The sequence below is a fragment of the Prunus mume genome, linkage group LG2 (assembly GCF_029339155.1).
Source record: "Prunus mume cultivar Tortuosa linkage group LG2, ASM2933915v1, whole genome shotgun sequence".
In the NCBI taxonomy this organism is placed as follows: Eukaryota; Viridiplantae; Streptophyta; class Magnoliopsida; order Rosales; family Rosaceae; genus Prunus; species Prunus mume.
In genome coordinates, this window is record NC_142699.1 from 15,375,629 (window position 1) to 15,401,877 (window position 26,249).

The 26,249-nt window shown below is 40.1% G+C and overlaps 7 protein-coding genes across 8 annotated transcripts; 2 read left to right on the top strand and 5 right to left on the bottom strand.

Annotated features, from left to right (window-relative positions):
* Positions 1-895: 895 nt before the first annotated feature.
* On the bottom strand, positions 896-4,076 carry OPCL1 (OPC-8:0 CoA ligase1). Its single transcript, XM_008222936.3, has 4 exons — positions 2,705-4,076; positions 2,029-2,174; positions 1,499-1,566; positions 896-1,373 (listed from the first exon to the last, which is right to left on the bottom strand). The coding sequence occupies exons 1-4, from the start codon at positions 3,963-3,965 to the stop codon at positions 1,142-1,144; spliced, it is 1,707 nt and encodes a 568-aa protein (XP_008221158.2). The 5' UTR covers positions 3,966-4,076; the 3' UTR covers positions 896-1,141.
* A 749-nt stretch (positions 4,077-4,825) lies between these two features.
* On the top strand, positions 4,826-6,732 carry LOC103321158 (NADH dehydrogenase ubiquinone 1 beta subcomplex subunit). 2 transcript variants are annotated; one of them, XM_008222935.3, is made up of 4 exons: positions 4,826-5,060; positions 5,828-5,873; positions 5,951-6,004; positions 6,480-6,732. In XM_008222935.3, the coding sequence occupies exons 1-3, from the start codon at positions 4,957-4,959 to the stop codon at positions 6,002-6,004; spliced, it is 204 nt and encodes a 67-aa protein (XP_008221157.1). In that variant the 5' UTR covers positions 4,826-4,956; the 3' UTR covers positions 6,480-6,732. The 2 variants fall into 2 exon arrangements, with proteins under 2 accessions (XP_008221157.1, XP_008221156.1); XM_008222934.3 differs by having other exon boundaries at positions 4,828-5,060; positions 6,493-6,732.
* A 293-nt stretch (positions 6,733-7,025) lies between these two features.
* Positions 7,026-7,910, bottom strand: LOC103321370 (DUF241 domain protein, putative (DUF241)). Its single transcript, XM_089044415.1, has one exon. It carries the CDS (start codon positions 7,785-7,787, stop codon positions 7,026-7,028), a length of 762 nt encoding a protein of 253 aa, XP_088900541.1. The 5' UTR covers positions 7,788-7,910.
* A 1,052-nt stretch (positions 7,911-8,962) lies between these two features.
* On the top strand, positions 8,963-12,355 carry VAR1 (FtsH extracellular protease family). Its single transcript, XM_008222933.3, has 5 exons — positions 8,963-10,551; positions 11,037-11,283; positions 11,391-11,574; positions 11,686-11,857; positions 12,002-12,355. Exons 1-5 carry the CDS (start codon positions 9,217-9,219, stop codon positions 12,221-12,223), a joined length of 2,160 nt encoding a protein of 719 aa, XP_008221155.1. The 5' UTR covers positions 8,963-9,216; the 3' UTR covers positions 12,224-12,355.
* On the bottom strand, positions 12,304-17,047 carry LOC103321156 (serine/threonine-protein kinase BSK1-like). The gene is made up of 9 exons (XM_008222932.3): positions 16,393-17,047; positions 16,090-16,225; positions 15,366-15,499; positions 15,061-15,166; positions 14,219-14,304; positions 13,737-13,925; positions 13,248-13,412; positions 13,061-13,174; positions 12,304-12,799 (listed from the first exon to the last, which is right to left on the bottom strand). Exons 1-9 carry the CDS (start codon positions 16,717-16,719, stop codon positions 12,548-12,550), a joined length of 1,509 nt encoding a protein of 502 aa, XP_008221154.1. The 5' UTR covers positions 16,720-17,047; the 3' UTR covers positions 12,304-12,547.
* A 3,030-nt stretch (positions 17,048-20,077) lies between these two features.
* On the bottom strand, positions 20,078-22,710 carry LOC103321369 (uncharacterized). The gene is made up of 4 exons (XM_089047333.1): positions 21,786-22,710; positions 21,587-21,693; positions 21,231-21,460; positions 20,078-21,101 (listed from the first exon to the last, which is right to left on the bottom strand). Exons 1-4 carry the CDS (start codon positions 22,585-22,587, stop codon positions 20,312-20,314), a joined length of 1,929 nt encoding a protein of 642 aa, XP_088903459.1. The 5' UTR covers positions 22,588-22,710; the 3' UTR covers positions 20,078-20,311.
* Positions 22,711-25,089: 2,379 nt separating this feature from the next.
* Positions 25,090-26,130, bottom strand: LOC103321368 (DUF241 domain protein (DUF241)). Its single transcript, XM_089044416.1, has one exon. The coding sequence runs from the start codon at positions 26,128-26,130 to the stop codon at positions 25,090-25,092; it is 1,041 nt and encodes a 346-aa protein (XP_088900542.1).
* Positions 26,131-26,249: the final 119 nt, after the last annotated feature.

Here is a 26,249-nt window from a genome sequence, read left to right on the forward strand (position 1 = left end):
CCTCCCCTGCCTCCCTCCCTCCCAAAAAAAAGAAGAAGAAGAAAACAAGAGCTGCTATCAATGAGCGAACTGTAACATCAGTTTGCAATTTGTGAATATAAAAATATGTTTTGTTGGATAAGCTACCTCTTTGCCACGACGCTCTGACAACGCCATCTTTCCAGAAAGTTTGAAAAACCGGGGGAAACCTTTCCATGTCATTCCACATTTGTGGGATTAGAAAAATGCGTTTGAAATCAGAGGGGCAATAACATTTATAATTTCTGTAGCAATGGGGACATGCAGCAGCGTGCTCAGACGCAGTCCATAAGTCAATCTCAGGAAATTCAATTGCAGGATTGTCAAACAAGCGCGTTATACATGCCTTCTAGTAGCTTATATGTCTATAACTACTAGAAGCATCCATCCAAATTGTTAATTATTTGATTGGAAGCATCCATCCACTTCTCCCCGAAAGCTTTGTAATCATGCATGCATAAATAATTAGAGCATCAGTAATAATAACTCTGGGGACAGCGAACGATCTGGTATGGTAACTTCAATACCTGCTCTGCGGCTCTGCCTCTGCTGGATTAGGTTTAAGAAACCTGAATTTTTTTGTAAACAAAATCTGCTGGATTAGCTAGGTTTAGAGACGATGGCGCACGCGATAAGCAAGTGAACAAGTAAAGCATGGCGCGACTTAATTTTGTCTTGGTTACAGTTGGGCCACTTGTTTGGTTTCAATTCAATAGATTTTTAAAGAAAAAGCCCAGAGGCCAGGCAGCAGATTTGATTGCCTTGCAAGGATAAGCCAGCCCACTTGGTCTTCATTCAATTTCAATACCAAACAACTCATACGTGCATATGCACTGCACAGTGTGCTTGCCTTGCACAGCGCGCTAAGGTTAAGGGCTTGAAGAAGAAGAAGGTGCTCAGCATTTTCCACGTTCCAACAAAACCACATAAATGTGCTGATTGGATATGGATATATCTCATAGTAGGAACGAAAGCAAAGATTACATGACATGACACATAACATATCATAGGAATTATTGAAAATGGCTCTGGCTGGGATGCAGAGAGAGAATCCCATGTTATTTCAAGGATCCTTCCACTGCCTGTCGCATGCGAAAGCTAGCTCCAAATTAATTTGCAGCAGTCAAAGTTTAGAAGAAGAAGAAGAAGAAGTTGAAAGCTGAATAAGATCCTTCCTGAGAATCTTTCCAGATGGATTCTTAGGTACGGAAGCTATGAACGCCACTCTCCTGATTTTCTTGTACGGCGCCACCTGTTTCCCGACAAATTCCATGACATCCTTCTCCGACAAATTGCTTCCGGCTTTCCTTACCACATATGCCATCGGATACTGTCCAACCTTATCATCAGGAAATCTGCCAACAACATTTACAAATATTCAAACAGATTGAGTACGGAAAGGATAAATAGGAGATTTGTAGGTATGTAATTAATTCGATACTTGCTTTGTTGCCGTAATAAAATATGGAGAAAGACTCACGGTATAACAGCAGCATCAACAATTTGAGGGTGCGTCAGTAATAAAGCTTCTAGTTCCGCAGGGGGGACCTAAACCATCCACATAATTATTAATTGGGAGTTTCACTAAAACATCCAAAATGGGGGCTGAAATTATAAAAAAATCCAACACTCAAAACACTTTATAAACACACTAAAAACCCATCATTACACACACTCAAAACCCATTTATAAACACACTCAAAAAATATACAATTCTTAATTTTGAGGTTGATTTTAAGTGTGTTTCTATATTTAAATAGTGTTTGAATTTTTTTATAAATACATGTTTAGGATTGGATTTATTTATAAATTTGTATTATTTTAATATTCATCGAATTAGATTAGGTATGCCGCATGCGATCGATAAACAAACATCTCCTAAATATTTCTTACCTTACAAACAAAAAAACTAGAGCTATTTGGAAAACGAGTGTATACAAATTATCAAATGTGCCATACACATTTCCATCCCATTATCCCATATGCATGCACATATATAATCAAAACTACCTGATATCCCTTGTACTTAATGAGCTCCTTCAACCTATCAACCACAAAAATGAATCCATCCTCATCGATGTAGCACAGGTCTCCAGTTCTTAACCATCCTTGTGCATCAAGGGTCGCTGCAGTGGCTTCTGCGTTACTGAAATACTCTGCACTCGTACCAACCCACCCATGAAATATTATACATTACCACTCCAAGGTAAATAAAATACGTCATCAATCAAAACCAACATATATTCATTATGAATTAAAAATGGAAATGAATAATATATGAAACTCAACCAATACTAACCGCATATATAATAATTTCAATTCACTTTAGATTAAGCAAGAGATTTTCATGCAACGCTATTTCGATGAATAGCACAGTGACAAGAGAAATAACTTTTCATTGCATTATAGCTAGAAGAGACTAGACGTCTCAACTCCTAGTTAAGTAGTATATATAGCTCTTTATTTATTGTTTAAGAGAGACACGTAATTATATCATCCAGTACTTTAATTTAATTACAATAATCTCCCTATCTGTCTCGTGCTTGTATAATAATAATTAATATTAGATACTTTCTTTTGGGTAATATTAATATTAGATACTTCAAATATATCTTAGTGACATTACCAATCAATTCATAAATAAAATAATAGAGCAAATGGTGAGTGGCTGTGGCTAGCCTTGTACCTTTCATGATGGTGGGACCCTTCAACCAAAGCTCACCCGTCTGATTCACTGCTAGTGCCTTACCGCTGTCCGGGTCCACAATCTTGGCCTCCATGCTCGCCGACAACAGCCCCGCCGTACCATACCTTCGACTCTCCTCCAGGTTGTCCGTCGACGCTCCCACGCCCGTTGATTCCGTCAATCCGTACCCCTGAAGAATGGTGACGCTCGGATATTTCTCCACGAATCCCTCAATCACTTCCCTGCTGAGTGGGGCCCCACCTGACAGAACCCTGCGCAGGGAACTCAGATCGTACTTGGCCTTGATCTGATCTGCAGCGTTGATGAGCGCAACCAGTATGGGAGGAACGAGCGGAAGGTAACTGACACGGTGCTTCTGGATGGCCCACAGCATGTCATGCATCTCGAACTTGGAGAGAACCACGATTGTTGATCCGGAGGCCAGTAGACCCGTGGCGAACGCTGCTAAGCCGTAGATGTGGAACATGGGAACCGTGCACAGGAACCTCTCCACCCCATCGTCGAGATTGAAGCGGCTGAGAACGACCCGCACCATCGCTATCAGATTCTTGTGAGACGACACCACGCCTTTACTCGCACCCGTAGTCCCCGACGAATAGAGCAGAGTCGCTGTGTCATCCTGATTGATTTCTTCCTTCAAATTCAATCCTCCGTTGCTACTCCCATGCCTTTCCTTTTTCACCATCATCTCTGCCAAGGTCGACACAATTTTTCCATTTCCATGATTAGGAGCTTTAATTTCGTCGTCATCAATGAGCACGATGGAGAGATTAGTAGTTGAACCGCCAAGTTTGGAGATGAGTTGACGGGTTGTGAAGGCCAGCACCGGTTTGGAATCGGCGATTTGTTTGGCAATTTCGCCGGTCGTGTTGAGGGGGTTGGTGGTTGTTATAATCGCACCCAGCGACATCACGGCCAGGCACACCACCGGGAAGAAGATGGAGTTTGGGGACAGCAGCAGTACGACGTGGCCCTTTCGAATGCCCATGTCGGCGAGAGAGGAGGCAACTGAACGCACAGCACGCCAGAGTTGAGCGTAGGTGAGTTGGCGGCCGGTGGAGCCGTCGATGAAGGCGACGGTGCCACGGTGGGCCTGAGACGAAATGAAAGTGGTGATGTCCAAAAAATCGTTGTGAGGGAGTGGTATGGGCTTGCGCTTGCTGTAGAATGTCGAGCTGTAATTGCAAAATCCGCTTCTGCCATCCGCCTTTGCAGAGCCCATCACCGCCGTCGTCGTCATCACTACAATTTGCGATTTAGGATTAGATTAGAGAAGAGTTGCCTTTCGACTTTCTTTCCAAAATTTCTTTTTTGTTTGTTGGTCCAATCCAAACGTTTCAAAATGCGAGATTCCTTTTATAACCACTACAAATTGAATATTTGACCTTTGACCGCTCACCTGTTTGGTCACTGGACACACGGTTTTTCTCGTCTTCTCTTATTGTGCACGGGACACACATGTTCAAATACTTGTATGACCCAAACATTTTTATGGTTTGCCCTTACTACCTGGGTTAGAGTAGATCCCCAATTTCGAGCAGGAATGACTTATGGTGGCATTCAATTGCCAAATGTTATTGGTATAGATTTATATTAAAAATCACAAATCGTACACTAACAAAGACTACTCACAATGGAATTTGAACACTAATTGGGTTACACAGTGCATGATTTTTATATGAACGGGGGTGGATATTTTTTATTTTCAATCTGTTTTATATGTGCCTGCGACATGTCTCACACATATTAAAATAAATTATTTTATGTTATGTTGTTTGAAAATGTCTCTTCCTCTTTCTTCTACTACCCAAAAACCAATGCGTAATGAAATGTATGTGGTCACATCATTCATTCATTCAGTTTTGTATTTTTTCTTTTGGAAAGAGATCACAATTCTGTATTTACTATGTATACTGGTTGCCGATCGAGCCAATTATGACTTTTCAGTTCTGGGTGGCATGGCAGAACAAAAACTCGCTTTTTAAAATGGGCCTTTTCTTGGGCTCTGGTTCAGTAAGCCGATTTGGGTTTGGAGCAACATTGGTGAAGCGAAGCCCATAACTTCGTCGACTCATTAGAATTTAGAACCAAAACTGGGTCAGCTCAGTTCTGGTTGACAGATGGGTTGTCAGGTGCGGAGCATTTTCTGAATTGAGATTTGAGATTTGAGAGTCTAGGGCTTCTCCTTGCGCGCAGAGAGAGAGAGACAGAGTGAGTGAGTGATCTAGGAAATGGGGGGAGGACATGGAGAGGGCACTACGTACAAGGGCTTCACGGTGCATCAGCCTAAGCGATGGCACGCGCTCACCGGCAAAGGCATGTGTGCTATGATGTGGTAATCCCTCAGCTCTCTGTCTACATACTCTTTCTTCATCTTTCTCACAACTCTTCTTGACTGATTGACTCCGTTTTATATCTTACACTTATATTCCACTGATTTTGAATTTGCACAATTCAAATATTGATCAAATTTCATTCAATTCAATGCACCTTGTCATATCCGATCTGCGTGCCTTGTTGTTTATCTTAAAGCATCGTTTTTTTTTGGGGGCAACTTAGACATGGAGAAATGCTAACGGGAAGAAATGAGAATTCACTGAAACATTTGGGATTGAAGTTGGGGTATCTGGCTGTTGAATTTGGGTGGCTTGGGAGCTGAAATTGACTCATAGGATTTCTTGTTGTGAGTAACATTTGGTTGATGAGAAGGTTGTATGGAAATGGAACCATAGTATCAAACATTACTTTCTGTATTTTCCTTGTGGGTAAGCTTATATTCTAGGCCGACTTCTAGTGGCTTTGGTGCTTGATTTTTAGCATAGAAGACACCAGTAATTGGAATCGTGCAATATGGGATAAAGTTGAAGTAGGGGATTGAGGTTTTCTTTAGGTGATTCGTGCATACAAATATTCCAGTAATGAATCATTACTCGGTTCATCTAAGTCTACCACTAAGTTATAGTTTTTCTTTCTTCCTTTTGAATTTTGGTTCTCTGTGTTGCAACTATAAGGATAAATATTGCATGTGAGTTTATGTTTCCGCCTCGCACTCTCTCTCCTTTTGAATTCTTTGTAGCTTACTGGTTTTGTTTAATTTATCAGGTTTTGGGTGCTGTACAGGGCCAAGCAAGATGGTCCTGTAGTTCTGGTAAGAGCTTCTCCTGTTTCAAATTTCTCTGTAATTCGATATACTTACATTACTCACTTTCTTATTATGTCTTTTAGGGTTGGAGACATCCGTGGGAGGGGCATGGTGATCATTCCCATGGTGATCATTAGGTACTGGTCATCCTTTTTTGTCTCAGCTATAACTACTTGACTAGCACTTATACTCGTAATATCCACTGTATTTTATTTGCTTTATGTGATACTTATTATTTGGGGAGTGGGAGTCATCCTCATGAACTCCTATTTAGAGTAGAGACCTGGCTACAAACTTGGCAATGTTGTAGCCGTGCTTTCACACTGTTCACTAACTATCACATGTCTTTTGATTTAGAAGCATGCACTAGGCTTAGTAGTTATGGGTTCTTGAATGTGGTAGATGCAAGGATTGTGATGCTATATATATGGGAAATCTGTGGGTTTCCTAGCTACCAGGCTTAAGTATTTACATACTGGTTACAGTTTATGTTAGGTTTGTCTTATCTTTGTTAGCTTGTGTTTCGGTTTATTAATTAATTTATTTATCAATTAGACTTTCAATAAGTAATTTATTTGCGTTGAAAGGAATGTGAAATGAAATCATCTTTAGTGTATTGTTGCAGGGGTCCTGTTGAAGAGCGAAGAATTGGAATCATAAAGGGCTTTTCCGGTGGGATACTAATGAAAATGTCGTGTGGAACTTGTTTGTTGATTTCTGTTTAATAAAGTGATTGTGAAGAAAGAGATGATGAGCATGATGGCATGAAACTACGTTTCAGAATGTTAAATTTATGATGTTTGTATGCTGCTATCCTGTAAACACATTGTGAGGTTGAAACTAGTTGCATTTTGCTTTGACTTCATTTCTTTCTTTGCAACTCATTTGAAAGTTCACTGTGTTATGAACAGTTCCAAAACATCATATGTATAATAAAACAGGAAAATCAGGTGGTATGCGAAATGTTTAGCCAATGTATAACTCGTTTTATAGGATAAAACGGTCTCACAGGTGTGAATAATATGAAAAAAATGAGTCAATTGTAAAGAATCAAAGAATTTGTTAACATATTCAAATAAAAAACAAAACAAAAAATAGAAGGATTGGGTTGATAGTAGGTAGTTAGCTAGGCCTAGGACTCTGGGAGGAGGGGGCTGGCTAGTTGGTGGTGGTAAGTATATTGAGAAGCGCAACTCTGGTGTGGATCAGACGCCTAAACATGCAGTCTAACTCGGCTTCAAGATCTTGAATGGCAATCTCTACAGCGTCCAATCTTTTGCTGGCACTTTGAAGCGCGGTTGCGTCGCATATGTCATACACTCTCTGTCTGTTTCCCCAACTCCAACTTGGACGCATGAACTTGGCCTTCATGAATATGGATTTGGTAGTACTAGTAGCTGATTTCCGGTCGAGCCAAGGTATGGAAATTAGGGACAAGAGAGTCTCCACGATGGAAACGGCGGTCACCCTCACTTGTCTCAGCACATCTACCACCACCCTAAGGTTGTGGTCCATGTATATGGGGGATGACTCTAGTAGTGGTTGTGCAGTACAGATACACATGGACGACTTGTTCTTTTTGATCCCTTTGAAAGAATTCAAGCACTTGAGCGTCTCTTGCTTGAGCTTCTTCCTGTAGCAATTGTAGGCTCCCATTTTGTTATCAATATCCGCTTCTTGGTCGCTGCTTACTCTGCGCAAGAAGGATTGAAGGTCTCGGAGACGCTCTTTTACCATTAAAAGGTCTTTGGAAATGCCGCACACATCCAACATTCGCAGAGATGCTTCTGAGACTTGATGAACCCATTTCTCCTGTCTGTCATGGACGAGTCCTTGTTGGATCATGGGCGAGTAGAGAAGGTTATTTGCAGAGTTGTGCAGGTCTTTCAGAGCTTCAAAGTTTGGACATGCGATTGCCATGGTCACTATTCTTAATTTGATGACTTTGAGTGAGATGAGGATGATGATGATGATGTACGTAGTAGGTGGTAGCTAAGCTTAAGGTACGTAGAGAGTTGTGGTTGTGGATATGATATGCAGTAGCTAGTGTTTGCAGTGTGCGATATATACCTCTACATCTACATCGTCTGACCCTACCCTACATAGTGATGAAGCTAAAAGAAAGACACAGCTTTAGCCTTAGGCTGAATAATATTATGACTTGGATCTGAGATCTTCATGGAAAGGAAAGGACTCGGAAGAATCCTTTGGATGAGTACGGACAGAGTTGGAGATCCCTTTCCTTTGTATAGTTAACAGGACAGCTAAGCCTAACCTAAGGGAAGGAAGGGACACCAATTTGTATTGTTCGAACCTTCCAGAAATGAATGTATATATGTATATACAAAATATCCAGTAGGATATCGGAGTAGGAGATATTGTTGTTGGTGATTAGAGCCATAAGGCTAATCATACATGCACGAGGGAAGGCTGCCAGCCTGGTTTTGGTTGTTAGAAACCAGACAAGAGATGTTTCTGATGAACATATTAATCAATGATCAAGACTTTGTTATAAAATGATCACTTCATTTACTTTACAGTGCTGTCTCTTGTCTCTGTGCATATGCTTTTGTTTTCTCAATGTACGTACGACTTAGTACATGTTTGTATATATATATATATATATATATATACTGACACCAAAATCCACAGTTGGACAAGTTAAACGACCGACCTTCCAAGAAGTTGATCATGTCAAAGTTCATTCACGTTCACACAGAGTCAGGGCTAGCTAGCTCCTTCTTCCTTGTCTTAAAAAAAAGAGAGAGAGAGAGAGAGAGAGAGAGAATGACCTTGACAATCTCTTTGTTCATGTAGCCCAAATACGAAAAAGCAATGGGCTCATCACTCCAGATTCATGACCCAACAAATGATCAGCCCATAAATCATATGATATGAATCGAGCTGGGCTTCATTTCTACTGCATTTTTTGGTTTTTTGTTTTAAATCATATCAAATCAAATCAAAGAAAACCAAAAATGAAATAAAAAGAAAATGAAATAATGAATGGATAGCATGTCGAACACGTAGGCACAGCCGAAGAAGCGTCCAAAGTTGATCATTTTTATGGTGTGGCTTGCTTCAACTCTGTTTGAAGAAGCAAAAGTTCTACGTTTGAAGCTTTGCCACGATATACGTATTTGATTTGACACTCACACTCCCTCCATTATAAAGTATGATAATTCATTACCCGTCCGGTGAGTGTAATATCCTAAGGGAAAGGCAAACGCAAATCTGAATTTATTATTTGGAAGATAGCTGAATTTAGTGAAGAGATAACACAAGTAAAGAAGGAGCGGAGGGGAAGAGAGAGTACCAAAAACACCAACTTCCTTTGCTCTTCCGAGCCATGGCTTCAACCACCAACACCTTGCTCTCTTCTAACTTTTTTGGGACTAGAATCCTACACTCTCCTCCAACCCCAAAAACCACCTCCAGATGCACATCAGCACCAATTCCTCTGCCCTTCTTCTCCAAGAGAAACCTTTTTACCACCAAAAACATTTTCAACCAGAAACCCAATTCCGAGCCCCTCAAATCCGCAACATCCCAAGCCACTTTAGCTGCCTTACTCTTCTCTTCAGTCACTTCACTCACCCCACAAGCCCTAGCCTTAGACGCCACACCCACCCCCACACCCCCACCTGTTCTCCAAGCCCAGCCTACCAAACCCAACGCCTCCTCCCCTTTTTCTCAGAATCTCCTCGTTACAGCCCCCAAACCCCAATCCCAGGCCGCCACTGATCTCCCTGAAGGCAGCCAATGGCGCTACAGCGATTTCTTGAACGCAGTCAAGAAGGGCAAGGTCGAAAGAGTCAGGTTCAGCAAGGACGGTTCTGGCCTCCAGCTCACTGCCGTGGATGGCCGACGAGCCTCCGTCATTGTTCCCAATGACCCGGACCTTATCGATATTTTGGCCATGAACGGCGTCGATATTTCAGTGTCCGAGGGCGATTCGGGCAATGGATTGTTCAATTTCATCGGGAACTTGTTGTTCCCAATCTTGGCCTTCGCGGGATTGTTCCTCCTTTTCCGGCGAGCGGGAGGTGGTCCCGGAGGGCCTGGTGGGCTTGGTGGGCCTATGGACTTCGGAAGGTCCAAATCCAAATTCCAAGAAGTTCCAGAGACGGGGGTGAGTTTCTCTGATGTAGCTGGAGCTGACCAAGCAAAGCTGGAACTGCAGGAGGTGGTTGATTTCTTGAAGAACCCAGATAAGTACACTGCCCTTGGAGCCAAAATCCCAAAAGGCTGTCTTTTGGTGGGTCCACCTGGTACCGGCAAGACCCTTCTGGCTCGGGCCGTAGCCGGCGAGGCTGGGGTGCCGTTTTTCTCTTGCGCAGCTTCAGAGTTCGTGGAATTGTTTGTGGGAGTGGGTGCGTCGAGAGTGCGGGACTTGTTCGAGAAGGCCAAGTCGAAAGCGCCGTGCATTGTGTTCATTGATGAGATTGATGCGGTGGGGAGGCAGAGAGGAGCAGGTATGGGAGGTGGGAATGATGAGAGGGAGCAGACCATTAATCAGCTGTTGACGGAGATGGATGGCTTTTCGGGTAATTCCGGTGTCATAGTTTTGGCGGCTACCAACCGGCCGGATGTTCTTGATTCGGCCTTGTTGAGGCCCGGTAGGTTTGACCGACAGGTGACCGTGGACAGGCCTGATGTTGCTGGGAGAGTTAAGATCCTGCAGGTTAGTGAGTTTTAAATCTTAATCAATGCCTACACTATCAGTTCAATTGGCTTCATTTCATTTTATCTCATCCTTTCCCACGGACCATAGTAGATAATTTAGTCGTTAACAAAACAGTATGCTTATTGACACACAAGAACATGAGCAGCTGATGTATGTATGTATGTATCTCAAGTCTGTTTAATCACTAATTCAGTGTGTCTTGTGAAGCATAAAATCTATACATACATATGTATGCATTTGTATAGTATCTATTCTTATTTTTCACACAAGGTATCTCTATAAATCGAATTTTTTCGTTTGTTTTAATTAAGCATATCTAGATATTTGTTTCATGTTTTAGTGAGGTTAAAAGTTGTTTCAGTAGAATTATGTATTCCAGTTCAACAAGCTAGAGTGCAATGTTTCAAGTCTCTGAGAATCCAAACCTTCTGTACCCATATTCCCAACTAAAGCACTTCTTTTTTTCTTTTTTTTAATGGCAGGTGCACTCTAGAGGCAAGGCACTTGCAAAGGATGTGGACTTTGAAAAGATTGCAAGGAGAACACCTGGTTTCACGGGGGCTGATCTGCAAAACCTGATGAATGAAGCTGCCATTCTTGCAGCCAGACGCGACCTCAAAGAAATAAGTAAAGATGAGATCTCTGATGCTCTGGAGCGAATAATTGCTGGACCTGAGAAGAAAAATGCTGTGGTCTCAGAAGACAAGAAGAAATTAGTCGCCTACCATGGTATATAGAACAAGACCCGTTCTCCCCATCCCATAGAACTTGTTATTTTGCAATCAAATTTTTTTTTTTTTTGGGATTGTTTATTCATCTATCACTATTCTTTGCAGAGGCCGGGCATGCTCTTGTTGGTGCTTTAATGCCAGAATATGATCCTGTAGCTAAGATATCCATCATCCCTCGTGGCCAAGCCGGTGGTCTAACCTTCTTTGCTCCAAGTGAAGAGAGACTCGAGTCTGGACTGTACAGTAGAAGCTACCTGGAGAATCAAATGGCTGTTGCCCTTGGTGGAAGGTTAGTTCTATAAACTCTTCAGTTTTAATGTCCTAAAAGAGCGTTTCAATTTCAGAATTAAAAATCCTAGTGCGTATGAGAAATTGTGTCCTCACACTATTGGCATTGCAGGGTTGCCGAAGAAGTTATCTTTGGTCAGGAAAATGTGACAACAGGGGCATCAAGTGACTTTATGCAAGTTTCAAGGGTGGCAAGGCAGATGGTTGAGAGATTTGGGTTCAGCAAAAAGATCGGACAAGTTGCTATCGGTGCTGGTGGTGGCAATCCCTTCTTAGGTCAACAGGTAGAGCAGTGGCTAGACTTTAATGGATTATTCTCGTTTGATGTGTGTTTTACTTATGCCCGTGGGATGCAAGATAACTGATGGAAAAGATGAGCTAGCTAACTAACTAACTGCCCATGGCTTGTATATGTGTTTCAATTGCAGATGTCGTCCCAAAAAGATTACTCCATGGCAACTGCTGATATTGTGGATGCAGAGGTAAGGGAGTTGGTAGAGAAAGCTTATTCAAGGGCCACGCAGATCATCACAACCCACATCGATATCCTCCACAAACTAGCCCAGCTCCTCATGGAGAAGGAAACTGTTGATGGTGAAGAGTTCATGAGCCTCTTCATTGATGGGAAAGCTGAGCTATATGTTGCGTAGTTGGGACACTCGAGCAAATTCATGTATTATCAGTCAGCGTAAAAATGTTGTATTATAAAGTTCATATACACAAGTACACATTACGAACCAATTAATTTTTCAATGAAATTAGGAAGCGAAATAATGGCACAATAGTTGGACTGACAAATTTCCCCTACCCCATCATACATGATCTACATGTTTTGTTACAACTGCTGCTGCTCCAGCTTCAATACAAAAAAGAACCAAGTAAAAAATAAAAAATCTATGGCGCCAATTGTGTCACAAAAATAATTACAAGGCATTTCATTCAGCGTTGTCTTTCCTCTCCTCCTCTCTATCTATCTATCCTCTCCCTCCCCGTTGTCTTTTCTCTTCCAAGGTAGCAGCCTCATTCAGCATATCAGCTGCATCCTTGTGCATATCTAGCTTGGCAAGAGCAACGGCCTGCATGTAAAATGCTGTGGACCAGTCAGGGTAGACACATTGCGCTTGCATTGCATCTCGGAGGGCAGCATCTGGTTGATCACAAAGCAGATGGCATAGACTTCTTCGTGCATAGACAGTCGGAGAAACCATGGTCCCCACATCTATGAACTGCATTATAAATAGAAGGAAATTAATTATGCATAGTTGCAATTACCCTAAAATAAATTAAGATGGCCATCCTATTTTCTAATAGGAAAACAGCTTTTTTATTAGGTAGAGTCTCTGATATGAATACCGGTTCGGAACTCATTATCTATGAGAGAAGAAATGAAGTGCCTGACCCTTGTGGCATTAAAATACTAATCAAGTGTAAACTTGTTAAATGGGGGACAGGAATGCATACTCTACCTCCTATTGCAGAATGCATACCTGAGAGTAACAGTCCATTGCTGATCTAAAATCTTTGTCACGAAATGCTAAGTCACCACGCTTTCGCGCCTCCAACATATCCTTCATTTGCTGAGTCCATTCTTGGAAAGACAACTAGCACAAAGACAAACAGTTTCAGAGAGGCATCAGAGAACCATCTGAACCTACCTGTGCACAATCCAATTACCTCATTGGTTCCTTCATCATCTTTGTAGTGTGTCATTAACAAAATTTGATGGATGGCTGTGAGGTCCATCCTTGAACAGGCATCGCCCATGGCAGAAAGAGGATGTTGTGGAGTCGGAGGTGCTTCCTCGTGCTTCGGAATTCCCAACATCGCATAAGATGGAACCTACAAAGCATTGTCCTTATAAAAAATTGCTGACTACGCATGTTTCAGAAAATGTAGAGGTAGTTGAAATTGCTTTGAGGGAACAAAATCAGACTGGGAAGGAGTGAGATTTTGCTTGACAGAGAATGATAAGAACAGGAAACATACAAGGACGTTAAAAGTATAAAGAAAATAAACTGCATTTATTTAGGGAGCATAGTTGCACTACTTTTGGTTCAGAATGTTGGTGGTGATAATATTTTTAAAAAGGCAATGTTTAAGAAACAAACAGAACGAAAACAACATGAAATTGCATCCATGAGGAGAAAAGGCAGGAAGACTTACATCAGATTTATTTTGCAGTGGGGCAACTGTTGCAACAAGGTCTTTGGTATTTGGCCGCTCCCTGGGTTCATATTGCAAACATCGTGAGGCAAGATCAAAAACCACAGTCGCTTGTTCAGTAGAAAAATTTCCCTCCAGGTGTGAATCCATTAAGAGAATAATGTTTTTGCCACGAATCATATCAAGAGCCTGCAACACAAACATAAATTATAAGGAGACTCCGTAATCCAAAGTCAGCCTACATAATTATTTATTAAAAACTAAAAGATCATCCAGACAAAGGACCCCTTATTGCCGAGTACTAAGACTTCCGAGTTAGGGGCATTTGAACAAGCAACTCCTCTATTATCAATTTACCATACAGCGTATGGACTTCCGCATAACTCATTGGCAGAAGAACTGCAATTTAATTTTTAAAGACCATGGGTCCATTCCAAACTGAGTGAGTGGAGAACAAGGGCATGACATGGTAAAATACTTACATGAGTAGGAGGGATGTGTTTCCCACTGAGAAGATCCAAAAGGACAGTCCCAAAGCTGAAGATAACACTTTCCGGAGTCACCCTTCCTGCAGCATACACATATTATAGTTGGTAGGGAAGTCAAAGTAATTCATAAAGCCAAGAAGGACTCTTCATAAAACATAATCTCCATGCGGTGAAAATTATCACATTATATCATGTCAAGTTATGAAGCAAAATATTTCTTACACAAACTAGCAAGGGCATTTCACAAAACTTTCAAAACAATGACCAAGGCTTACCTGCTTCCAATAGTCTTATTCATTGCCTCACTATGTGTTCAGTTTACATTCTTAAGTTATCTCACATTACTATTTTTATTTAAAGACAGCCTTATGTCTGCTAGCACAATCAGAAACCTTACGTACTACAGAAACATCAAACTCAGTTATTGATGAGTACGCTAACATGTTAATGCCACATACATAAATAAATATCATAATAGCAGTTTCAATTATGTATTTATTGGCATGGAATTTTAAAAAATCTTCCAATTACATGGATCTCAATCTTCTTAATTCTTTTCAGCATAAAACTTAGTAACGTCGTCCTGCCAACTCTTACGACAACCTTAAGACATACCAATTTGCATCAAAGCATTCCTCCCAAACAATAGCATAAATATCTGAAGCATACATTGACAAAGAATATTGCACCCAAATCATTTTATATTATATCCAAACTGTTACAGACACATGTGTTAAAAAATGAAACTTTCTTAATGATTCAGATTTATCTCATACAACGAAAAGAGTATCTCAAAAAATTTCTAATAGATAATAAGAAGGAAGATAAGCAGCTACCATTTCTTAGATATTCAGGGGGTGTATACGCAAGATTAGTGCTGTAACTTTTTCCATCCCTACTGTTTTTCATCAACCCAAAACAAGAAAGCCGAGGATCACCATTCTGCCAAGACCATCCACAAAATTACCACTTTGATCTCAAGTAAATCCATGTATTCTTGGGATGACATATTTTAACACAAAAGGAAATGTCTACTCATTAAAAAAAACAAAATAAAAAAGATACGCGATGACATTATTTTACTTCTTGTAAATACTGAAAAACTAAATCTTCAAACTTGGGATAAGATTTGAGACAGCACCTCATCAAAGAGAACCCTATATGCATTTAAGTCATGGTACAATGAGCGGCCTTCACCGCTGCAATAATCCAATGCTTCAGCAATGTATAGAGCAACCCTTAACCGCATGGCCCACTCAATGGTCTGATTCTCCCCTGTCAAGAAAGTGTGAACAGAATTTTATATCCGAAATACTTTGAAAAACTCTAGTCAATAAATCTGAGAGGTCAAAAACGAAATAGAAATCATAATTTGAAATGGAAATAACAAACAGAACATATGTGCTCTCAAAAGCCAGGATGCCCCAATAAATCAACATCTATGGAAAAGAGGAGAAAGTTATATATCTTTGCAGGACTGACAACAAACCTAAATTGCAAATTAAAGTTTGCATGGATTTTCACATCAAATATTGATTATACACAAATTACAATACATACAACCAATGGTATTCCTATTCTCTCAACTGAATAGTCCCTATAGCTGAATTCTAAATTCTACTAACTCGCTGAAACGCAATGCAATTTTAAAATACAGTTATAAAAAAACTCAAAAGGGCGTTCCTTTCCTCCTCACATTTCAGGCAATTAGTCAAACCGATTTGATTTCTCGTGCAGAAAATAAAAGCCAAGAATTGAGTTGGTGGTGAGGAAAGGAATCAAACAAAATCATTGAAGAATAAGAGGAAGAGTTATAAATCGAACTGTTGAAAGAATTTTATTTTTTCCTTGTTTTAAAAGCATACAGTGGAATAGATGTTTGGCAAGGGTATCATTGGGCATGTACTCGGCCACCAGCAGTCTCTCGTCGCCGTCGCAGCAATACCCGATCAAATTGGCAAGCCTTTTGTGCCTCAGCTTCCCAACACCCCAAGCTTCATCCTGAACCCCCAACCCAAAAGAGAAGAAAAGAAATCTAATTAAATTGGAAATGGCAACCCTAAGCAAAATTGCAAATGGAGGGAGAAAAATAAGAGAGAGAGAGAGAGAGAGAGAGAGAGAGAGAGAGAGAGAGAGAGAGAGGGAGAGAGAGAAGATAGTGAGCATACGGCGAATTGCTTAGGGTCAGGCCAGGCCAATTTGGTAAATTTCTTGATGGCGATCCAACTAGGACTATTTTGGTTCTGGAGGCGGCCCTTGTAGACGACATTGGGGGCTTTGTCGCCGCTCTCGGAGACGATGAAGTCGGAGCTGAAGTTATTGGTGGCGTTTTTCAAGTCGGCCAGCGAGAACTCCGAGAATCCCAGTACGGCTCCCGCGGACTCGGTTCCGTTGGAGGCTTGAGGAGCCTGGTTGTTGTCGGTGGCAGTAGTGTTGCGGCGGTGCAGGTACTGGTGCTGACGTCCACGTATAAACGACGACTCACAGCACCCCATAACTCGGCCGAGCTGACTCAGTGACCCGCCTCAGCCAGCTCTTGTTTGATAAACATGTATGTATGTATGGATGTATGTAAAGTAATATATACACAGATATGTAGAGAGGCAGAGAAAAGAAAAAGAGAGAGAGAGAGGTGGAGGGAGGGAGGGAAGTGCAGCGGCCGCAGGGGAAAGATCTCTATCTAAGGAGAAGTGACGTTGAGCTGCAGCTTTCTTTTCCTTCTCATTGCTTGCTTGCGTTCTCTTTCTCTTCTTTCTTCACTGACAAAACCTCTGTTTCCTCCCATCCTAACTATTGTTGAATTGTCCTTTCTCTCTTTCTTTCTTTCTATGTCGTAAAGAGTATTATGGTACTCAATCAGCCTCGTCTCGTCTCGTCTCGTTTCGTCTCGTACCATCAAAATCTCACAGCACCGCAGGCACGACAAAAGTAACATCCAAATCTTAATCTTATGGACACAGGCTGGCGGTGCCCAACAAAAGTTGACAATGACATCATTAAACAAGTATCCTAAGATTAAATAGCAAAGACTTGTTACTTTTATGATTTTATCGTCTTTTACTTATTATAGATATTTATAAAAAAATATATCTGACTAATGACTAATGTCTAAAGAACAATCCACACAAATCCCGATACTAATTTTTTTATATTTTTTTTAAACATGCCATTATTTAATTTTCGTTTATATAACAGCTTTTTTCATTATGTGTCTAATTATTATTTTTTCAAGAGCATGCATAATGCATTAATATTATTATTATATACTCTTCTTTTCTCCATTAGTTTTGTTTTAATTTGTTTCCCTAAGAACATCTACAGGGGGTGTATATATAGAGGTGTATGTTAAATATACACTCCGAAGTCACTAGAATAGTTTAATAGGAAGATGTAAATGGATGTAAATATACATCACCACAATGAGTTTACATCTATTTTTACATCTCTTGCAGTGGATCCATCCGAGAAAAGAGAAGAAAAATAAAGAAAAGTCAACATAAAAGGCTGGGACCTACGACTACACCCTCAAATTTACACCTCTCATTAGAGCAAAAAACATATTTACACTCTAAAAGTGTAAAGGAATATAAAAATGACTTTATACCCCTAAATTTACATCCCTATACTGTGAATGCTCTAACAATTAAACAAAGGGACTGACTTATATCAGCTAATACGTATACGCGTACGTGTGAATGTGATCATATGAAGCCTAAAAGATAAGAGGGTGCGTCTCGTCTCTTCTCGTTTGAAGCTCCACTTGCTGCCAATTCCAAGTGGACCTTTTTGTATTGTATATATCTCTTTTCTTTGTTTCACTTCAAACTATTATGTCTAATTATGGGGTTGACCAAAAAATTATGTCTAATTATGGGTTTTTAGGTTTTATCGTCTTTGAATTTTGATCTAATTCGCATTTTTGTTCATTAGTTTTTAAAATTATTCTTATGATCTTTCAACTGTAGTTTCGTTAGGACAAATAATCAAAATCAGTCCTGACTCATCTAAAACCCAATGCAAAAGTCTAAAGTGTGCCCTTCATAGAAAAATTAATCATTGAGATGATAACTTTTGGTAATATGCCATTTTCTTCAATCAATTGCACAATATCTACCAAACCCTCCAATTACGGCCAAAATTATACACTACAAATCTAGAAAGCACAAATGACATTCAAAATACACAATAACATAACAATAACCATTTTCTAACGCCATATAAAAGTAACAAAAGGATTGAATCATTTGTGCATAATATGATAATTTGTGCAACATAGATGGTAGTCATCTACAAAGAATAAATCATTAGCAATAGAGACAACTACCGTGGAAGTAATTAAAAATAAACAAAATCCGAATACAAACAAAAAATAAACAAGATTAAAGATCTCAAACTTGCAAGGAAAATAAAACCCTAATTAAAGCAACACAATCACACAATCTGCTAATAAGATATGATCTCATATCTAACTTGAGAGAGAGAGAAAAGAAGAAGAAGAAGAAGGTCAAAACCAGAAAAAGATGCGAAAATCGCAGAAAGAAAACAAAAAAGAACAAGAAGAGAGGGAGATGAATAAATATTAAATTGTAAACAGTTTCATAGAGAAAGTCAAAACACATTCATCCTCTATAGCACGCGGCTGCTCTCCTTGGGAAGAATGAGTCTTTACTTTTGTATTTAAGTTTGCAATTATTCAGTGGTTTTTGGGGCCATCAATATATGGGCTATAAAAGATTTGTGTGTCCCTCTCAAATTTGGGCCTTGTGCCGTCACTAGTCTTATCGTTAATTTTATTAAAATTTTCTGTTAAATTTGAGCATGTACATGGCACATGGTGTAGTATTAAGGGTTAAAATTGAAAATTGCTATCACTCTCACTATCAAAAAAAAAAAAAAAAAAATGGTGACTGTTGCCACCTTTTTATTTTTATTTTTTGAGTAGTGTCTTAGGGTGCATAGGAAAATTTCAGTGGGTTGGGTTGGAGAGGTTGTTGTTACTATGGCGATGATAGGAAGAAGGTTTTTAAGTTTTTAGTTTTATTTTTTATTTTTTATTTTTTAAGGTGTGAAAGGAATATTCAGATAGTAGAAATTAAAAATAATACAAAAAGATCATTTTGCCCTTGGATTTATTGGAAAAGATAATAAAATTAATCCATGACCATTTGTCTTAACAAAATTGAAGTTGAAGGACCACATAAACTATTTTGGAAATTGAGATACCAAAATGTGAATCATGTCAAAATTCAAGGACCATTAGACCTAAAAACCAGTCTAATTATTTATTTATGCTATTCGTCAAAGCAACCTTCTCAGTCGCTCTCATAGAGTCATAGAGTCATAGCACATATGATATATTATATAGTCAGTCTTAAATCAAAATATGCAAAAAGACGGATGAAGTATTTGTTTTTGTTTTTTTTAACATTAGAGTTCGACCTTGGGTTCAAAGTGGGGTGCCATGGGAGAAAAGGGAAGTCTTCGACCCTGGGGTTCGAACTGGAGTGCCATGGGGGTAAGGGGGAAGCCACCACCATTGTGGTGGGAACCCATTGGCACAGATGAAGGCTTTTAGTCTGCCTTGTTGTATTGTAATTTGTATGTAATAAAAGTTCCCTTTTAATCATCAGTAGGTAGTTTCAAATAATTGAACCAATTCGTTTTGTCTTTCAGCAATCTTGGCATCTCAAAATTTCCCCCTCTACTCTTCTTGATTCACATTTATACATGATCAACTTCAAAGGCACCATGTATTTTATGTACTTCCAGGTTCCAGGCCCTTAATCTTATGTTATATATATATATATATATATATATATATCATGAACAAAACCTTAATTAAGCACGCACCCATTGCAACAAATATAATGCAATTAATTGATATCAAGAAATTAGCTAGGGAGGGACAACCACACACCTAATTTTCTATTACAATAAATAATCATCACTAGATTCCAGATTCAGGAACAAGCCTCTAGAATCTAGATGGATCATGGAAGATTACATGCCAGAAAGTAAGACTCTAGGTAATTCTAATTTATAAAGTACATACTACGTAGGAGAAACAAGTCCTGGACTTGTAATTATTCAGACACACAGGCCGGGGCTGTTGACTTGTACAATGTGTGCATCAAGCTCTTCGTATGCTTTCAGTGAGTTTGCAGTGAATTTTTCCATGGCCATTAATGTCTGCTTCAGATCCCATACTAGATTCCTTGATCTATTATTATACTCTCTCTCTCCACCCTCCTCTTGTGCTGCCTGCAAACTCAAACCAATAATATTCTTTTTTCCTCTACCTCGCATCAGCACCTTTTGCATTATCCTTTGCTCCTCCTCCTCCTCCTTCCCCTCCTCCACAAGTCTTAGTTTCCTTGCTACATCTTTGTTTTCAATTACCATTCTTTGCAGCAATGTTTCTGCATCAACGTGGTGTTCCATTAAAAGCAAATGTATACGAGTGTAAAATCCCCGGATAGCTTCAATAACTTCCTTCCCTGAGAGTCTATCCATAGCTTGAGACCACTGATTACATATCACAAAAGCTGGGGGTGCACCGAGTCTACCAGGAGACAGAGGTACTACTTCTGCTGCATCACCCTCCTCATCTGACTGCGGTGATGGTTCCTGTAGAAGACATCTGAGAAGCCAACCATTTAATGCTTTTACATACCCCTTTTGGGTGGCAATCCAATTGGAGAAGCATACATTCCAGTTTTGAAGCTCTAACTTGAGTTGAATTGCGGTTTCAAGATCATGCACACCGTTCAACTTCGCGTTGGATATTGCAATTGCATCCAAACCCTTGGAGGCTTCCGCAATTGCTTGGTATTGACTCTTGTGACATTCGACCATACCTTTCCACATTCCAAGTAATCTGCACAACAAGTCAATTATCCATACCACATGATCATGATGTGTAGTATATTGGGACATTTTGTATGACTTGTACCTACTCCTCATTCAAAACAGAATTCAATCAATCAGACAGACGCGTGGTACGTACCTGTGAATGAATTCAACAATCTGCGGCCACAACTCCTCGTCCCTCAACTTGTTTATGGTAACTGATATTTTGTCAACAATATGAATTGCAATTTTCATTTTTGTTGAAACATTGCGAAGTGCAGTCCGAACAGATTCAATTTTAGGAGACTCAGCGGTGGCCTTATTGTGTTCCAATTGTTTCAGCATTCGACTCTTCTTCTCATGCGTTACGCGCAATCTTTCCTCAGCCTAATTCATTTCATTATAAGCAAGCAGGATGTATAAAATCATAAATGACATTGACAACAAACTCAAGTGCAGACGAATATGCTCAAAAGCCTTAAAAAAAGACACCCCATGACAGATTAAGCGTACCTTGACTTCGCCGTAAAGTTTCTTTTCCCACAAGAAGAGCGTCTTCAGAGTGTAAGATAGGCTCTGTGAGCTCATCCCCAAGCCTTCATGGTTACCAAAGCCATACTCTGTTTCTCCAAAACGAGCGCATCAAATTAGTTATTAATATTAAAATTTATTTTATTTTATTTGGAAAGGAAGAGAAAAAGAGAGATTATACCCTGATGTAGAGAAATTGTGTGATGGTGAGACTGCAGCGACTTCAAAACTTGATTGCCGGACTCAGACGCTCTGTCAAACAGAAAGTGAAGCTCTCGCATGGCCTCTGCTTCTGCGGAGACACCCCGTTCGTTCTGTTCGTTCTGTTTGTTGTGTTCGAAAGACGTGGCCAAATGAATCGTCTTCTTACTCTTCTCTTTCGGCCTAGTCTGTTGTTCTTCCTGCTGTCCAATGTCATTATTAATATTAATATTTTTATGTTTGATTTTGTCAGCAGCAGGAGTAGCAGCTTCTTCAGGCTCCAAATGAGTAGAAGAATAAAGCGGGGATGGTGAGTATCTCTCCCTGTCATAGGCGTCAAAGAAATTAAACAAATCCCACGTGGAGCTGATTGGAGACGGTGGCGGAGGAGGGGGTTTGGAAGCCAAGCCGCCGCCTAAATTCCTGTAATATTCATCACCATCATTAACTGGAGTTGGCGCTTCGTCCGACTGTTTACGGGGGCCCTTGAGTTCGGTTTCGGATTCGGAGTCGGAAGAGAATTGGAGGTGCGAGGCCGAGTCGGATTCTGATTCTGATTCTGATTCTGGTGGTCCATTACAATTACAATGATTCTGAATGGTATTAACATCATCGAAGAAACGGTGGAGAGCGGGGCCAAGTGTCCTGAGGGAGGCCAAGTAAGCCACGTGAGCATCGGACATGGCTTGGGTTTGGCTGAGAGCTTCCTCCAGGAACTTGCACCGGTCTCGGCATAAAGCCACCGCCGGAAGATCCTCCACCTTTGAGGCAGCGCACCCCATGTTCACAAGTCTTGACACAACACTGAAAGGGAGAGACAGAGAGAGTGAATAAAATAATTTACCAAATGAAATAAATATTAGGAAGACAGTGCGCTGCGGGATACTAGGCCAACAACATTCTCTGATTTTCTCTGTTTTGGGTTTTCAGAGTGCACAACTTAAGTAGATAAAGGAGGCTTAATTGGTAATTTGGCATTTTTATGGGTATGCGCGTGAGTTTTAATTATCTTTCCTTCCTTAATTTTGTGTGTGTTTGTGTGCGAGGCTGTCGAGGCCGAGGCAGGAAAATTTAACGTCTCTTTGCATTGTTGCCTTCTTTTTATCTTCTATCTCCAAGAGAGATATTAAATACCAAACATCAAATTTAAATTTGATAGCAAATGTGGTAATTTCACATCTTACACAGCTTTACACTCTACCCGATATGTCAAATTAAATTATTATTTTATTACATTTTAGTGTTGATTTAATTTTAATTAAAAAGAAAAGAAAAGAAAAATAATAATAAAATATTCATTTGACATCTTGCTTTTGATATGTCAAAAATAACATATCAACCTCTAGCCTTCATTCCACATCAGTTTTGACACATCGGTTGGAGTAATGTGAAATGTTATTTCTAGCCGTTAAATATCTATGTGCCACTTTTGACACATCGGTTGGAGATGCTCTTATCTGCACTCATACTCATTGAAACAGGAATGGGATTGATGTTGAAGGCCATCCATTTTGCATTATGATACATTTGAAAACTGCTTAAAATAAAAAAGGTATGTTTTTTTTCTTCTTTTAATTTCATGTTCAAAACAAAGAAAGATGATTCATGAGTAAAAGGTTTCTGCGAAAAAGAGAAAATAGGGAAAAGCGTCAAATAATGAATTATGATGTCCAATTAATGACAAATTATGGTAAGTAACCGTTATGGCATGCATGTGGAACTGTAGAAGCAAATTTGGTAAGGAAAGGAAAGGAAAGGAAATAATTCAAAATAACCAGGATTGGTAGGTAGGTAGGTCTAATAGTAAAGCATATGAAGTCAAGGTAGCAAAGAGTGCTCTGCTAGTGATGTTTTAAAAAGCGGTTAGATTCTTGAATCTGATGAAGATATCTTTCATAAAAGGAGGAGATGCTGCTGCAGCGGCATATTCTCATATCATAATATATGGGATGGATATGGTGGTGCAATTCCAACTGGATCAACTTTGTCTGATTCTGTTCGTGTCTCACTTTTATGCTTTGCTTTTCAAGTGGGGGTAGGGAGACGTACGGAGACGACCAGGAGAGAAGAAAAAAGAACCAGAAGACATGGTCCCTGACCCTCTCTGTGTGTACGATTACATGTATTGATTTGATATTGAATCCCATAATCTATGCATTTCTAGGGTTTAGGTAAAGCCACACTTTCTTCTACCTCTCCTCCACCCATCCCATGTCGATCCTTTCAAGAAAAAAAAAAAACATCATTGGATTGGAGAGGAGCCAAGAGCCAAGAGGGAGGATCGACTACAATTGTCACAGAAAATGCGGATTTGTTTCTGAACGAGACGAGAGCATAATGCATTGGTTGGTTAAGACTTAAGAGTCCAATATACAAATTACAATGGAGTCACGTATCCAGTCAAGTCCATGGTCATCAATCCTGGGCAGCCCATGCCAAAATCTACGCATTACTTTCAGCCTGTTAGTTAACTTAATGATGATTGGATTCAAACTGCCCCGCCCTTTCTTTTCTCTTTTCTTTTTTTCTTGAATATTTATATTTTCTTTATAGCTAGCACAACTGCAATGAGTAAAAATCTGCCTCCCATTCAACCTCAGAAACATAACAATATGGACCCGGAAAATTAAAAGAGCTACCTCAATAATTAACTTGAAAATTCGTGCACTACGCTTTTTCCCTCTTTTTCACATAATTAGTCATTCGCTAATCATCGGGTATGTGACACACGCACATTAGTTATTAGTATTAGCTAATTAGCTAGCTAGGGAATAATTAGGGACCATAGATACCCCTTACCTCTCTATATATTTATACATGTGTGCGTGTGCGTGCGTTGGTTTGGAAGAAGGAAAACATGCATATTTCTTTGCTTTGCTGTAGCCTTAGCTAAAATCAGCTGTCAATGACGGTGGAGAATATTGCGCACACACACACATATACAGAACAAGAGAAAGTTGATGGGGCATGCATTATGCTTAATTACAAGGGTGAAGGGTCCATTATTGATTAATTGTCGAGCATTAATCTTTTCATCAATCTTCAACGGGAATGATATTCTTTCTTTCTTTCTCATCCCTTTGCCAATATACACCACACAATTCTATTAATTCGACATACACAAATTAAAAATGACAAGAACAAGAACATCCCAACAAGGAAAAATAGTTAACATTCCTTAATTTCTAGTATAGAAAATACAACTAATATAATTAATTAATTTGAAGAAATAGGCAAGCAATTGGTCGACTGTAATTTACACAAGAAATTAATGAATCCCAAACTTAGAGTAGGGTGAGAGTGTTAAGCAGCGAAACCCTTGCGTAAATCAAACTCCTGAAAACTGTTTCAGAGCAAGTTTCAATGGCGGCGATAGAGACCTCCAGTTCCTGCATTTTCTTCAATGTTATTTTCACCTCTTCTTCTCCTTTCTTTCTTAAATTTCGTAAGCTCTCAACTCCAATATTATTGACTTGTACTACTTTATCAATAATCCTACTATGATACTCGCCATCCTCAACGGCCTCCTTGCACCTCATCAAACCCATTGAAAATAATATAATCCACGACCACCTTGACGACAAGATGTTCGATTTTGATAATGACGTTGTTGGGCCGCCTGATGAGAGTGCTGCAGCGATTCCGTTAAAAAGGGCAAGAGACACCATCACCGTCACTTGAACAACCTCGCTCATAACCCCAGCCAGCTCATGATCAACAATATTACTAGTAGTATAGTAATTACTATCGCCGACATGCTCCAACGGCGCGGCTGCCGGTCCTGGCCTTCCAACAATACAACGAACTGCGTTGACAAGGTTGATCATTTCATTGGCCATTCTCTTTCTAGCTCTGACGTACAATGCTATCTGGGAGTCGTCTCTCTTCCTCAAAGCGACTTGAGCTGCAGAGTGGTCCTGTTTGAGAGCGAAAACTGAGGTACGGAAGATTCCATAGACGTCAACAAAGCGAAGGAATTGGTCTAGAAGGTTGTCGAGCCAGCAGCAGCTGGCGGAGTGGGAGCGCAGGCGGCGGAGGGAGTCTTGGGTTTGAGGAAGGCGGAGAGTGTCGTCAAGGCAGTGGTGCAAGTCTCTGAGGCGGGTCAAGCCATGGCAGAGCCAATCAGAGAAGGAGAAAGAGGCCGTCGCCCATGATTGAAGGTGAGCGATGTGATCCTTGAGCTGGGAAATCAAGGGGTGAGATCTGGTTGGGAGACTGATGGATCTGGTGTGATGAGACAACATGGGTGCTCGCACTTTTGCCTGACGGTTATTTGGAATGATTTTGTTGGGGAAAGAAAGCGACCGCCGGAAAACGCCTGTCATAATGTCTTCGACTTACGTACGTACAGGCTGTATTAATTTGTAGAACGTTGTTGAGATCGAAGTGTATATATATACTGTGTATGTGGATGATCAATAATCAATAATAATGAATAATATTA